At 43.1% G+C, this 16,231-nt stretch overlaps 1 protein-coding gene across 1 annotated transcript; it reads right to left on the bottom strand.

Moving 5' to 3' along the window:
• Positions 1-2,371: 2,371 nt before the first annotated feature.
• LOC145406803 (uncharacterized) lies at positions 2,372-14,303 on the bottom strand. The gene is given in 12 exon segments (XM_080277900.1): positions 2,372-3,307; positions 3,766-3,966; positions 4,690-5,631; positions 7,180-7,392; positions 7,777-7,904; positions 8,013-8,087; positions 8,463-8,565; positions 9,263-9,540; positions 10,223-10,310; positions 11,071-11,573; positions 11,736-11,837; positions 14,198-14,303. Coding segments are annotated over 12 exon segments (3,675 nt in total).
• Positions 14,304-16,231: the final 1,928 nt, after the last annotated feature.

Below are 16,231 nucleotides of genomic sequence, written 5' to 3' on the forward strand. Positions count from 1 at the left end.
GGTGGACATTTTTTTTTCAGTTCAGGGAAGACCTCTTGTAGGGAATGGGTTAATTAAGGACAAGTCCATTTTGTAAGTGGCACAGGAGGCATCATAGTGCTTTTGCATATCTAGATATTTTACATATTATACATGTATGCTGTCCTGTATGTATATTAGCGTAATATTACTGTAACAGAAAATTTGCAGTGATTACAAACAAGTGGATACTGAAGTGTAATATGCAAGATAAATTGTTATCATAAGGAAGAGATGTTTTAAAAGCTCCCGAGCCACTTAAAATACAACCTTATATCAAACCCATCCATTCCAAGAAGTCTTTCTAGTGTAATATGTTTATTCATGCCACTGCCAAACAAGTTTATTCACTTTTGGGGGATCTCTTTGTACTGAAGGGGTTAATGGAAGATGTACTGCACGTAACCCCTCCTGAAAAAGTCATTCCTGTACAGAATAAAATAACCTGGAAACAACAAGAACAGAAAGGACATCATTGTGAAGGAGTTTGTGAGAACAGTGTTCTAATTTACACTTAAATATCATGGTATTCTGCTTGTATTTTCCATTTCCCCATCAAACATCTTTCTTGTTTTTGGTGTCTCCAGATGATTTTGTTTTTACTCAAATAGACTTTTCAAAATGAAGGGGTTAAATAAAGCCTTCATTAACCTCATTAACCCCCTTCAATATGAAAGGGATTTCCTGGATGACTAACTGAATGCTTGAAATAGAACCTTTGTTATCCCTTTCAGTGTGAGAAGGATTTCCCAGATTAATAAGTGAATGAAATTAATAGAGCCTTTATTAATCCCTTCAATATGAAAGGGATTTCCTGGATTAATATGACTTAAAAAAAAACATTCATTAACCCCTTCAGTACAAGACACAGTTCCTAAAATCATCTGTAAGTACTGTAGAAGAAAAATTCTCTGTACATAAGGAGTCAAAATGTGATACAGAACTGTGACTGCCTTTGTGCACATATATTCTTAACCTCTTTATTTACTTCCATCCACTGTATTTTTGTGCCTATCTTGCTTAATGGAGAGGAGGAAGTGATGGAATGATAGGATGAAAATGGCAGCTTATAATTCTGCATGACAGTGATAATTTGAGAAACAGAGGAACAGAGATTGGAAACCAGACTGAGCTGAATCAATGGAAATGAGAGGAAGAGAGAGAGAGAGATAAATATACAGAGAATGAGCAATTAATATATATATGTAAATTAAAAAAAAATCCATTTCGTTGGGAATCTTACAGTATGACTGTCCTTTTGGATGAATATGCTAATAATTATACACTTCTATCACTTTTTGTTCTTATCTGCTGCCTTAAACTGAAATTCTCTCATACAAGGTGGCTGCAAAGAAACACCTTTACATGACAACCTCTTATCTCCAGCAATGTATTTTACATTTTATTCTTGCTACCACTGGATGGTCTTATTCAAAGTAGGACAGATTTTTAAGAATTGCTGGGTTTAGGTGCAGGCTTCATTAACCTCCTCAGTATGAGAGGGCTTTCCCAAGTTGAATAATATCATGTAGAAATAGCCAACATAGCAAGAATATACTGTACCTGGTAATACAGTGTGTAAAATATGTCATTGGATTGAAGGGGTTGTTTATGACCCAGCTTCAGTCCTTCACTTTTTTTAAAAGTCTAATTTGTCTGTCATTTTGTCCTAATCTACCATTCTGCATGCACTCCTCACAATAGAGATGTGTGCCAAAATACTTCAACTTTTTTGTTACAGTCTGGTACTGTAAACTGGAGGAAACTGGCAAATCACCTTTCTGGAAGCAATGGAACTTTTGTAGGCAATTTTTGTGTAATATATGTGGATCTGGCAACAGTAAAGAATATAAGAAAGGAGACATAACATGAATGCAGTTTGTTCCATACTAAACCACCATCCTGCTTATATACTGTGGTAAGTCCTTGTTTGGGCCACCTATTTGTACATCTGATTTTTCAATTAAGTCCACAGTAAATTGAAAAGAATTGCCCATTATTTTTTCTTGCAATCTTGCCAGTTCCCCCTATTTACAGTGGCAAATATACACGGTGGACCATACATAACATTCCACTGCTACTCCGCTGAGCGTTACCTTTTGTATTGTGGGACAGCTCAGTCAGTATTATCAGTATCTGCTCTGCATCATTTATTCATTTCCTACTCCCACAGCCACAACTACATCCACACTAGCCAACCCAGTCCTCCCTGCAACACATTAGATACTGTCACGTGAGATTCTAGTAGATTGTTATTTATGGGCCATCCTGGATGTAAAAAGCTGATATTTTAGAACACATCCCTGACTTAATATGCCTGTACTCTTCTAAATTAATGTCTTGGGGGCTGTAACTACAGTGAATCAGTGGTGCTTTTGCTGTCTGACCCAAAGCTGGCCACTCCATTCATGATTCCCTCCCCACTCACCCCGCTGCCACTCATTCCTCCACTCACACTGCCACTCGCACCACCACTCACACCACTGCTGATGCCACTCACACCACTGCTCGTACCATCGCCACTTGAGCTACTGATTCCACCGTTAACGATGCACACACTACCGCTGGTCCCAGCACTGGCCCCGTTACCCGCACTAAAACTACCACTTACACCTCCACTAAAGCTACTGCTGATGGCCACACCACCAACAACACCACCACTACCCCCACATGTACTGCTATCACAGGTATCATCGTCGTCTATCATTCCTATATCACTGCCGTCATCGTCTAGGCTGCGTGCATCAACACCATTCACCAGGATGCTCGACGTGGCTCTCCGTCCATCAGTCACTGTTTCGTTTCCACCACCACAAATGCCCACACTGTTACCCCTACTTACACTGGCATTGGAAACACTGCAATGAATTGACCTACTCCCAGCCGAAGAATCTTGGCGAGGGGGATGGCCAGGTAGGTCGCTGGGTTGGTCGGTGGTGGCCATGATGCCGTTACTGAGTATGGAGGTACTTGTCCTGACTGCCGTAGCATCTCGCCCAGCCGTCGTCTCACTAATAGTCACCTCAGCACCTGCCACATTGTCAGTGCTGATCAGGTAAACGCTGACGGCATCATCATTACTAACAAGTCCATCTGCACTGAGAACTGCCAGCCTCAGCACCGCCCCCTCTGAATCCTGACTCTCTGAGCGACTGCCCATGACCACCACGCCCTCTAGGGAGTCCTGGCTTACAATGTCAATAGCATCTTGTCGTACCAGCGGCGGTCTTGGGTGCCGCCATCCTGGACACTGCTGTTGACACTGCTGTTGCTGTTGTTCTTGTGATGGCTGTTGTTGTAGTGGCTGTGGTGGTGGCTGGTGGAAAGACTGTCTCTCTACAACAACCTCTGTATCACCTGCCAACATGGACGCGACATCAGTTCACTGTGGAGACATAAACTGGTTAAGTCTATCTACAGAAGGACTTCTATACTCTGCCTTAAAATACTTTGAGGATATGGCAGACTGTAGAGAAGGCATGTAGTAGACTCCAGGGAAAAGCTGAAATAGGTACAGACTGTGCTGTGGGGCTAGAAAGTTTATATTTTCCACTCACCTTGTAGCATGTGAGTGTGCAGAATTAAGCTGCATTTACTCTTTAGTGTGTGCGAGAATGATGGTGGTGGCGGTGGCAGGGAGGGGCATGAAGAAGCTAGGGATATGCTGGGTTGTATGAAGAAGGAGAGTTGAGTATGTAGAGAGAGAATAGGACAAATGGTAAAGAATGCAAATGAATCCAGTTGTGCCATGGGTAACGTCATCTATATACTGCACCCACCTTGTGGTGTGTGTGAGTGTGGTGGTGGTGGTGGCAGGGGTGGATATGCCAGTAGTGCCACACAGGTGAAGACATTCCAAGCACTGTACACACCCAGCAGCAGACCACTTGTGTTCTCTATCTCAAGGTTGCCAAAGATGTCTTCCCAGATCCACATCCCATCATGAAGCTGTCAACATACATTCGCATTTTCAATACCATAACATCTTTGAATAGGTTAGTGGTCCTACTTCATGCGCTCTTTTCAGCTTGGGAAGTGCATATTGTACAGAAGTGGTTTATGAAGGCTTCTGTTAATAACTTGGGAAATACTTTGTGCTGAAGTCATTAATGAAGGCTACTGCTATAGTAACACTGTTTTGTGGCAGCAAAAAAAGGTTTTATAAAAATCATCACTAAAGGAATGAAACTCATAAATGTATACTGTACAACTACAGTAAATTATCACCATCAGTCACTGTATATATTTATTACTGCTGTCAAGTCCATAGTAAATCACAGAAAATTGCCTACTGAAGCTCCAATGGTACCATTAATGCAGATTCGCCAGTTTCCTCCAGGTTATACTACCAGTTGTAAGGAAATAGTTGTGATATTTTGAAACATAACCCTAACATACAAGAACTTTGTGTAACTGGAAGGGAGTCTGTAGTACTGTACATGTATTGGCAATGACCTTTGCTATTATGTTGCCAAGATCAGTTTTTTGATTAATCAGTACTGGTATATCTGTACTAGTCCAATATGTAAAATCAAAACATGTACAGTATTAGACTCTGATCTGTACTAGATAAGATTGAGGCCAAAAACATAACATAATCACTCTCCAATGAAACAGTCAGGCTGTATAGTATTATACAAGACTGAGAAACCAAAACATGAATCAACTGACCCTCTGGATGATAAACTCTACAGCAGTGAGGAGCACACAGAGCCATGACACCAGCAAGACGCTCCCCTCCCGCCACCACCCCTGTCGACGATCGTGTGCCGCATTGCTCCACGTCCCAACTTCACACTCCTCCTGGCTGGGAGCTTGTGGTGAATTGATGTGCTCCAGTTGAAGGCTTAGTTTGAGTTCTCTTTTGGAGGGTTCTCTTGATAATGCTGTGTCTCTTTGTTTGGAGTCTTTTGTCAACTCTGCATCATTTTGTTTGGGGTCCTTCATATTGGGATCTTTAGTTTTGGAGTCTTTCATCAGCTCTGGGTGGTTTTGTGTGAGGTCCTTTGTTAATTCTGGGCTGCTTTGTTTGGCATCTTTTGGTAACTCTGTGTGTTTGGGGTCCTTCGTTGAGTAAGGATCTCTCTGTCCGGGGTCTTTCATCAACTTGACATCTTTCTGTTTTTGGTTTGTTACCAACTTTGGGTCTATTTCTATGGGTATTTCCACGATGAGGTCCTTTTTTACTTTCTGATCTATTTTCTGCTTTTCTGAGCCCACCAGCCTCTTTAAATCTGTGTCATTGGTTGGTTTACTTTCCTTTGAACTAAGTTGTATTTCTTGCTCCTTTAAACACTTCTCCAGGTCTTTTTCTTCAACTACTGACTTTTTCACTTGTTCTAACTCAAGGTCCCCTCCCTTCTCCAAGTCAGTATCATTTGTAGTCTGTCTCTCCTTTTTCATGTCTCGTTCCTTCTTTTCAATGGATCTGGCTGTTTTCATATCTCTCTCTTTCCTAGGCTCTAGCTCCAGACTGTGTTCCTTTACTGAGCCTCTCTCCTTTGCTGTATTGCCATTCTGTACCCCTGGTGCACTCCACAACCTAACTGAGCTCCTACTCCTTCTTGAGTCACTCCTCTGCTGCCCAGCCATCCTACGCAGCACCTTCATAGCCTGGGGAGAAAAGCATATCATCATCATCATCATCATCATGAGGTGAGGCAGGATCCAGAAACATGAAACTTGGGTCTGCCTCATATGCCAAACATTCTTCACATACTTTGTTGTTACAGGTATTACAGATGCATGTCAGATCCAGACAGGACATGGGGATTTGCATGACTGAGAAGATGACTTGCTCCGGCCTTTTTTGCAGAACAGTAGCTACTTATTAGTTATTATGGAAAATTAGAGAACCAAAAGTAGTGTCAAAACTTGTGAAAATAATGACTCCAAAACTAATGGGGGGGGATTAAAAAAAAAAAAAACATTGTCATCCAGTACAATTCCCATCTGAGAAGTTAATTCTGGTGGTGGCTGAATCGGTAGAGGCAGCCTGCAGTCATAATGGACCTGGGTTCGAATCCCAGCTGGGGAAGGGAACAGTTTAAGGATCTGAATTTCATGAATGAAGACTTTACTGATCTACCAGAAGACCTGCTGACATGTCGTAAAAATACCCCCGCAAATACCAGTATACCAATCCTGTATGAGACAGCCCTAGCATGCATTCAATATGGGTGGTGAGTATTTGTGCCGAAGTGGTGACATGCGGAGGTGTGTGTAGGACTATCGGGCCTTGGGGACAGGCCCTGAAGCCTTTGCCCAGAGTCAACCACATTTATTAAGGGGGAAAAAAAAAAAAATGGTCAGTTCAATTTAGTAAAGAGGTCCACCCCTTCCAGAATTAAGACATCTAACTATAGATTGATAGATAGATAGAAATGGATCCAGCGTCAGTTGCAGAAGAAACTAAGCCCATGACTGACCAAGTAGAGTCTAGTGGTGATTTAAATGAAGTGCAGTATATGATGAGAAGGATGATGGTTGTTGTTGTTCTCTAACCCCTAAAGGTCGGTCCCTGTTCTGGAATGCGTGTCATAGGGACATCGATCCCCGTTCCAGAGCATTTAGCATTGCCCTCAACCACTGGACCCCAGCAAGTCATTGGAGGAACTTTGGCCACCATTCATTTTGAGGCTAAAGGTTAGTACTTTCTTTTATGTAGACTTTATTTTAATAGATCTAACAGTTTTTACACAAATGGTTTTTGAAAATGGCCTATTTTCAGCATCTGTGAGTGGGGGAAGAAAGCCTTTCCTACGACCCTCTTACGTTCTCAGCCAGTGCTCTACAATTAATGAATAAAGGATATTGGAACACACTCACTTTAACGCTAAAGAGTTGTATTTTGCTGGGAACAAAGATTTTTATGATGGGTTTAATAGTTTTCATGGGATCAATTATTTATTTATCTTCCCCCCCCCAAAAAAAAAATGTCCCCTCCTGATGATCAGACCCAATGACTATAGGTATGCAACTACCTCTACTGAGTTGTCCCCATGGGTACCTTACCGGTATATCATTCATGTATGGATGATGATGGTGAACTGTAATGGATTTAGTCCCATTCTGAATGAAAGAGTATAGGCTGACCATAACATACCAGGAAGATCTTAATGGTGACATGGGTGAGGATAATCAAATCAAACTGAGACTAACCGAGTATACCCTAACGGTGATGTAGGCAAGATACACAATGACAAGGATGATGGTGATGGTGGCCAGGCCAAGGTGCAGGGACTCCCATGAAGCAGGTAGGGGGTTGTGGAGCAGCAGCCAGTGTTCCGTGCACTCCACCAGCAGCAGTGCGCCTGCATAACCACCAATTACACGTGCCATCGCTGTACACACCTTTGGGCATCGGTTGACAGGCTGGAGGGGAGACCCATTTTAGTGGAAGTAAGAGTGGTGATGGGGTTGGCAGGACCCATAAGCCTTGGATGGCAACTGGCTTAGGAGAAGGAAAACTCCAAATTCAAACCCAAGGCCCTAGATAAGGACTGGTGATAGGAAATGCATACAGCCAATAAAAATACTTGCCCAAGATACCTGTTGATGTCACAGTGTAATGCCAGATTTACATGGCACCCAATATCATTGTTAATTACCATCAGTAGGTGAAAAAAAAGCCTTACACAAGCATGCATGGCCAGAGCCTTCATAAATGTTAGCATTTAAGATAAACTATATTTGTTGTGGACACATAAATATAGCACTGTACTGTAAAACAGGAAGTAGACTAAAGCACACACCAACCTCGAGGTAAAGATGTGTGAGGAAATGCAGGAAGGTCATGAATGTGGCATAGAAGAGGCCCAGACACAGCCCCTGCACAATGACCAGCCATGGACAGTCCACCACCAGGGTCAGATAGGTCCATGGGCCTGAAGGATAGATGTATGGAAAATGAGAAGAGTTGTGTTAATGCAATGAATGAATTAATTAAGCAGCTTTTACAGGAGCTACCATTACCATGGTTGTAAACAACTCACAATTGACAAGAAGCAGTGTGGAGGCCAGAAGCAGCAGCATCATCTGGAAGTATGAGAGCGTGGACGTGCCACCAGCTGTTGTGCATACTGTGGGGGCAGCTGTGGCTTGAACTCTGGCTGTGGTGGGGGTAGCTAAAGCTGCAGTGTCCCTGGCTGCAGTTGGGGGTGTGACTGTAGCTGTGGAGGTGGTGGTTGTGATGGGGGCAATGGATATGCTTCCTGTGGTTGTGTTAAGTGTGGCTGTGGTTGGAGATGTGGCTGTAGCTGTGGTGGTAGTTATGGTAGGGGCAATGGATATACTTCCAGTGGCTGTGTTGAGGGTGGCTGTGGTTGATGTGGTGGTTTCTGGTCTGGCTATGATAGCTGTGGGGGAAGTGGCTGTGGCAGAATAGTGCACAGCTGTGGTGGGAACTGTGGGGGATGTGGCAGCAGCTGTGGCGGAGGCATGGCGGAGGGCTCTGAGGTACCACAGGAGCAAGAACGCCAGGGCAGGGAAGAAGACAGTCTTGAGAGCCACCAAGATACGTGTGTACCGACCGTCCTTGCTGATGAACTGTGCCAAGAAGAAGTGACTTTCAACACAATGTTCATGCTTTAAGAAATGCAGTAATGCCATGTTATAAGTTGCCTGGTTTGGCCTTTTTTTTTCTGCTATTATGTCCATAGTAAATCAACAAAAAATTGCATATTAAAGTTCCAGTGCTACCAATGGAGCTCATTAACCAGTTCCCCCTATGATGTTGTTTTAAATGATGCACATACATGTGGTTTAAGATCAGGTGTCAGCTATACACACAAGCAACACTGACTCATGATTTCATAGCTACCTTACAGCAAATTACAACTGTAAGGATAGGGTGACATGAAAGCAGTTTATTCGTGGCTACTTTCTCCAGGATTTCCAATAAGGCAACTAGTTATACACAGGTACAGCTGATAGAGAGACAGATGGATAGGTAGGTGAAGAAAGGTCCACCAGCTGAAGCACAGAGGTCTTGTACCTGCTTGAGACTCTGAACATCATGCTGGATCCTGATGCTGATAGACATGCTGGTACTGAAAAGAATGATGAAGAGGAGAAAAGTTCAACCAAAGCACTGAGAACTTGTATCTGCTTGAAACTCTTCATCACCCTCAGTCTTGATGCTGATGATCTAGGTTGGATAGTCAAGGCTGTATGACAGATAGATAGATGGTAGATAGCCTACATAGATAAATAAACAATTGTAAGTGAAGAAAGGTCCACCAACCGAAACATAGAGATCTTGTATCTGCTTGAGACTCTGTCCATCACCCTCAATCCTGATGTTGACAATGTAGTGTGGGTGGTAGAGGCTGTACAGCACCACAAGGGGTACAGGGGCACAGTGGTAGGTGGCGCCCCCGAAGCGGTGTTCCTGGCGGGGGCTACAGGACACGTGGCGGGACTGGACGGTGTGAGCCAAGAGGGCAGGCGGGGCGGAAGGGCGGTCACTGTAGCCCAGACGTGTTATAAGGCTTAGTTGACCCCCTCCAGCACCCCACCAGCCTGGAATATAAAAGGGCGTTAGGGTTCATGATAAAGTGTAGTGTGTGAGGGGGTGAGACAAGATATGGTGTGAGGGAGAGTATGAGATGGGGTATGGAGATGTGAAGGAGTGTGTAAGGGTATGGTATGGCAGTGGGCAAGGGAAATGTGATGAACTGGAAGGGTAGATGTAAGGGTGTGCTTTGAAGCTGAAGGGTATGACATGAGGTGTGGGGGTGTAGGTTGAGTGCAGGAGGGGCTGAAGGGCAGTCACTGTAGCCCAGATGTATTATGAAGCTTGTCTGAACTCTATCTTCTCCCCATTGTGGAATATGATGGTTGGTGTTGAATGAATGAGGCTGGGGGAGGTGTGAAGGTGCACAGTGACTACAATATTACTATTACCTCATCTCACATCACCTACCCTACCTTCAATTCAGCTTCACCTTCCATGATCTAACCTAACCTAACTTAACCTAGCCACACCATACCTCACCTCACCTCACTTAACATTGCTTCATTTAACCTCACATTGCATGTCATAAGCTAGACTAATTTATACTACACTGTTTTTCTTCACCTAACTCAGCCCAGTGTCCTACTATTAAACTTCCCTTTGCTTAAATTAAGCCAACCCAAACCAGACCCAACCCAACTTTCTCTGTCCTACCCCGCCCTGCCCTCTAGGCACCCCAGTACTGACCTTGCTGGTGGTGATGAATGAGGCGTAGTCGCAGGAGGCCAGCCAGTCTCTGCTGCCACCGTGATGCCCCTTGTGGCTGCCCGGGGAACTAAAACACAAAAGAACAAAGTGTACAAATCTTTAAAAAAATATTATATTTTTTTAATCAATAAAACCAGTAAAATGCTTTTGTCGGTGAGGTACGACCGAGGCCATTTAAATCCAAAAGCAATGAAATATCACCTTACACCTCGAGGATGCCAAGAGTATATTGATGGCTATATACCTACCAAGTTTCATGCCTTTATGACAAACTGTCTGGCCTGTGGCCCTTTTTTGAAGATTTTCAACATGTTGCACCTGGAGCGTGTCTCGTGCCACATGCACTGCCTGGGTGTGATGAAACGTGTCAAAAACAAATCTTACAGAAGTGGGCTATCATATGGTGAAACCCACACCGTGATTGGCCCTGTGGTTTCTGAGATATAAACTTCTCAAAAGCGTTCTGGTCAGGCCTCTCATGTGAGAAAATGCCACTACTTGACAAGAAACTTTCAAGGGCTTCGCCCTTGCTCATAAATAGCATATCCCATTTTTGTGTATAGCAGCCTGAGGCTGCTATACACAAAAATTAGTTAGTCAATTGGAACTCTGTACAATTATTCAGCATATCGGTCCTGTTGCATGAATGTGTCAATCTCCAGCACCAAGAATTGTAAGAGGAAAACAAAAAAGAGAGACAGACAGACAGACAGACAGACAGAGAACAAACTAGCAGAAATGTGTAGATAACTCTTGACTAAAGAAATACAGGCAACTTAAAAATTATGTAAAATATTCCTCAACCTAAGTTCTTTTGCTGAGCTTACCTGGAATGCAAATACAATGTTGTGGAGGGATGTGTTGGGCACCTGTGTGTCATTGTGGGGTGTGCTGGTGATGAGGGCTTGTAGTGAGGACGTGTTGGCAGGTGCTAAGATTGTGTCTGGGAGTGTGGAGGTGTTAGGGAGCATTAAGGAGCGTGCTGAAGTGTTAGGTGAGGTGCCTGAGAGTGTGTCAGTGTGTGTTGTGGTGTCAGGGTGTCTGTTGGTGTGTCTTGAGGTGTTAGGGTGTCTGCTGGGGTGAGTTTTGTTTGGTTGAGCGTGTGTTGTGATGATGTGTTTTGAGGTGTTTTGGTGATGTGTACTGGGGTGAGGTGAGGTGTGTGGCTGTGTGGAAGGTGTGTATTCCAGAAGGGTGGGAGTGTGTAGGTTGGTGTTTGAACTGTTTAAGGTGGTGGAAGTCTGTAGATCTGTGTATGTGTCTGGAGATATAACTGTGTCTGTGAGTGTATCTGGGTGTATTGTGGGCATGTGCACTGCTGTGTAAGTGTCTGAATGAAGTGTGTGTGTGTCAGAAGGTATAGTGGATGCATATGTGTCTGGACTGTGAGTGTGTATATGTGTATCAGGGAGCTGAGTGGCTGTGTGTGTATCATGCAGTGGTGTGTGTGTATGTGGGTGTAGTTTGTGTGTGTCCCTGGGCATGGTGTGACAGAGTGATGGCCCTTCAGGAATGAACCACTGCTGCTGTGGGGCTTCAGGCGTTGCTATGCACTTGCTGCCTCTCACAGTGATGTGCGTCCACGGGGAAGGTGCTGAAAAGGGAAGAACTGCTGCAACAGTCTGTTTGCTTTCACATGGCAAAATTTGGGTTTCTTCCATACCATGAATACCATACTACATCATGATTGTTTGAAACTGACAGTCCTTAGTTTCGAGGTAGGAAGTGACCCACTAATCTAACTACACCTGGCCATCAATTAAGCTGAAATAAAGGGGGGTTCGGAATTTTTGTCGGCTTAGAGAACACATGCTATGCTATGGTAAACTGGGATGAGACAACAATGATAAGGGGAACAAGGGGCGAGTGGAAGGAATGTGTGTTAAGGGCAAATTACGGGAGTTAAACAAGGGCTAGTAAGAGCAGAAACTAAAGAAACAATGTTGAAAATATGTAAATAGCATAAAAAGGAAGGTTAGGGTGTAATATGTAAAATAAATCACCAAGGAAGAGGTGCCACGAGGCCTTCTTTGTCACTTAGATATGACCCTTAAAAAATATATATCTTGGATCAATTCCCATGCTTCATTTCATCCCAAGGCATCCAGCGTGTATTCTTCCAGTGGGTTTATTATTAGTGCTTCATTCCATTTCTCTCTCTCTCTCTCTCTCTCTCTCTCTCTCTCTCTCTCTCTCTCTCTCTCTCTCTCTCTCTCATCATCATCATCATCATTATCATCATCATCAATGTTCTTCTTAACCATCATTTACATTGACAGAATCTTGTAGTCTATACTGGGTCACTGTGGATCCATCTAACTCTGACCATTACAACTCTGTTCCAGACACCCGTTTGTTCCAGACACCAGTGCGTTATCATTCTCATGCAGCTACTGAACATGGGTAAGACAACTGTGTTTTTACTGTACTGGGTTACTACATACATACATACATACACATACATAGACTACATGCATACATACTTGCATACAACAGCCAACATACACACATACATTCATTCATACATGACTATACATACATTCATACATATATGCATACACGTTTCCATACATATATATACTCATACATACAGGCATGCAATAGACAACACACATACATACATTCATTCACATGTACGTACATACATATGTTGTCTCACATTTGTATTGGAGTATATGGGTTTCTTCCAGCCTAATCAAGTTTTGAGGGGGAAATTGTACCGAAGTTGTATCTGTGTCTGATGCAGATTCGTATGTTTTGACTAAGGCAGCGTAAAAGTATTGGATACTGAGCAGATGGTAAATGAAGCACTGAAATCAGTGTGTGTGTGTGTGTGTGTGTGTGTGTGTGCGTAAAAATCCATTGCCTGTTGAGTCTCCTTAGCATAACCCTCTGACGTTGGCCTTATTCCAAAATGTATGTTCACAGTAATAAATGTTAACCCTCAGGCCTCGGTGGGGCTTCCCAGTGATGAGTAAAAATATATTATGATTGCCAGAGTAAAACATTATTGTCTTCAGAAGCAGTTTTATGGATTTCCTAGGTCATATCTAACTCTCCCCCCTCCCCCCGTCTCAAAAGGCAATTCTGTGGTGAATAAAATCGCCGGGAAATAACAAGAAGAGGTTAAAGATTTCCTGGATAGCCTAAGCATAAGAACTGCCGCAGTCAAAATATGGGTGAAACGTGGTAAACAGTAGTGGAAAGCCATCACAGACCTGTGGGGACTCTAGCTGCAGCAGAATAGTAGTAATAGTAGTAGTAGTAGCAGCAGCAGCAGCAGCGGCAGCAGCAGCAGCAGCAGTAGTAGTAGTTGTAGTAGTAGCAGTAGTAGTAGTTGTTGACGGATATGGTATATAGTGAAATGTGGTGAGTCACGACCATAGACTTCTCGGCAAACAATACGATTTGTGAATGAAACCAGGACAATGAATGGGTGCGTAAGCACGTTCGGGAGTCGTATGGTTACTAAGACAACCCTGGTGTCGAATGAGTGTGTGAAGGCGTAATGAATGAACGAGCAAACCAAGAGGTGTATCATGCTTACTAACGAAACAGCTTTAGTAATTAATAACTATGAATGGGAATGAAAAGCAATGGACCCGCTTATAGCACCTGCCATCAGTTAATGAATAACCAGAAGAACGATGAATTTGAATCAGTGAACATGTTAACATGGAATATATGGTTACTAATGGGATACGGTAATGAATGAGAGTAAAGGTGAACGAAATCGAACGAAAACAGTGACCCCGCTGTCAGACCACTAGCTAGCAAATTGATGAATAACCCAATGAACGATTAAGCGGAAATCAATGCCTGAACGCAAGTAGCCGAGAGATGAAAGCTAAGAGCAGGGAGGAGAGACCACCAAATAATTCCGGAAGCAGATGAAACAGAAGGAAAACACTGCCTTCCGAATTCTTCCCCCTAGAGCAACAAGTCAATACTTACCCACTATAGAGCCAATGGTCACGCTAGCCACGATCACTACCAACGAAATGCCGGCCAGGATGTTCAAGTCTCTGAGGTTGATGGAGTTGAGGCCCGTGTGTGGCATGGCGGGCGTGGGGAGGGGAAATTGTGGGCGTGGGTGGCCGGGGCGGCGCGTGAAGCGAGTTTTGTTTACTTCCAGACCCAGAGGTAGACGGCCATCACAGAAACCGGGAAATTTGACTCGTTTTCTGTGACTCCTGGGTGACTGGAATAAAGAGAAATTGTCTGCTTTCTATATTTTCTCCTTTATAGGTCGTATATTCATCTTTGGGTTCATCTCCTTTCTGAGATACCTCCTTATGCATTACGAACCCAAGTAGTACTTGCTGTAGTGAAGGTTGTTCGGTTAGTAAACGTTCCACCCATATATTTTGCTACGTAAAACTTTAAATGCTCTATGACAGCCCAGTTCACGAACCTCACATCTTATATTCTTGGTGTATTTTTACTTTTTGTAATATACCGTTCTTGCTATAAGCTGGGATAGCAGTGGATGAATTTCTTATTTCGTTAGATAGTCTTTCCCTACCTTTGTAATATAGTGCAGCACAATTATCTTTTCTAATTAGTGCACTGCATGTGTGTACCCAGTTTCAGAAATACAGAGGAACGAAAGATTACTATAACATTCTAATCCGTGTCATACAAAACGCAGCCACGCCTCTCAAAAGCCCGCCCAAGTTTCCCGCGCAAAATCAATATTGGCGAGAGGCGCTCTGACTTTCCCGCGTTGTGTGGGTTGTGCCGCAGTATTAAATTAACTTGAACTGTATTTCGCTATTTTGCTAAGTCGTATTCTCGTTGGCTTGATCCCTTGAACGCCTTCCATACCATTTGTTTATGTGATTCGTTTATCTTCTTTCGTATCATATGCTCAAAGGACCCCGGTTATACTGTAATGTAACCATCGCCAAAAAAAAAAAAAAAAAAAAAAAAAAAAAATACTAATATTTAATGTGTAAAGTAAGCAGCGTACACCCAGGCCTCTACGCTGCTAATGCTGTAGTAAAATAGTGGATGATAGATGGACAGACAGACAGATAGATAGCTAGCTAACGTACAAAGACCGACGGATAGATAGATAGATGCATAGATCATCATCATCATCATCATCATCATCCAGACCTTTCTCTCCCCAGCTGGAGTGATAAAAGTACACATTCTGACATAGAAATAGCAAAGAATTCATTTATATGAGAGTATAACCAGTGCCCACGAGACAAAAACAAAAAATAAATGAGTAACTTAGCTCTTGAGTGAATGACATGGTATCAGTGTTGGAAAACTAGTCAGTATGGTAGAGTTATGGTTGAGGAAAACAGCATGGTCCCACAGTTTACTCAAACAATTATGAAACAAACCAAATATCCTGAAAACGTTTGTTAGGTTCCATAGATCGCATCGCCATGTTCCGAAAGTCACCGCTCACTGTCCCCGTATTTGTGGCGCTGGAGTGGATCGAGAATTATGTCCGCGGCTGTACTTGGCATGTGTGTTTGGGGTTTATGAGGGACGTATTCTGGGTGGCGTAGGAGGCTTCGTTGCACCTGTTCCTTAGCGATGTATTCTGCGTATAATACCGTAGCATCGTATTATGGGGTAATTTACTCATATCATGTTAATAGCAACATAGTTTGCATCAGTAACATACAAGGTGATGTTGAGTGTAGTGTTCAGATCAAAACACAAAACAAGGGGTGCAGAAGTAGTAGTAGTAGTAGTAATAGTAGTAGTACTAGTAGTCCCAGATCGATCTAAAACATGGACTCGATGGACTGCAGGAGTATGTTGCCCTTTTGTAGTCCGCCATCCTTCTTTGGAGCGATAGGGAAGGTGCTGAGGGATGTTTGTAGCCATCCGGCCTTATCTGTGCCACCACGGGAAGGCGACCCTCACTAACACCTGTCGATAAGAAAATAAGTAAATAAATGAACGAATAAATAAATAAATAAATAACGTTAATAAAAATAATCTAAGAGAATGTTAAAGTAG

Source organism: Coenobita brevimanus, chromosome 71 (genome assembly GCF_032717465.1).
Source record: "Coenobita brevimanus isolate Jiangsu-jjx chromosome 71, ASM3271746v2, whole genome shotgun sequence".
NCBI classification, from domain to species: domain Eukaryota; kingdom Metazoa; phylum Arthropoda; class Malacostraca; order Decapoda; family Coenobitidae; genus Coenobita; species Coenobita brevimanus.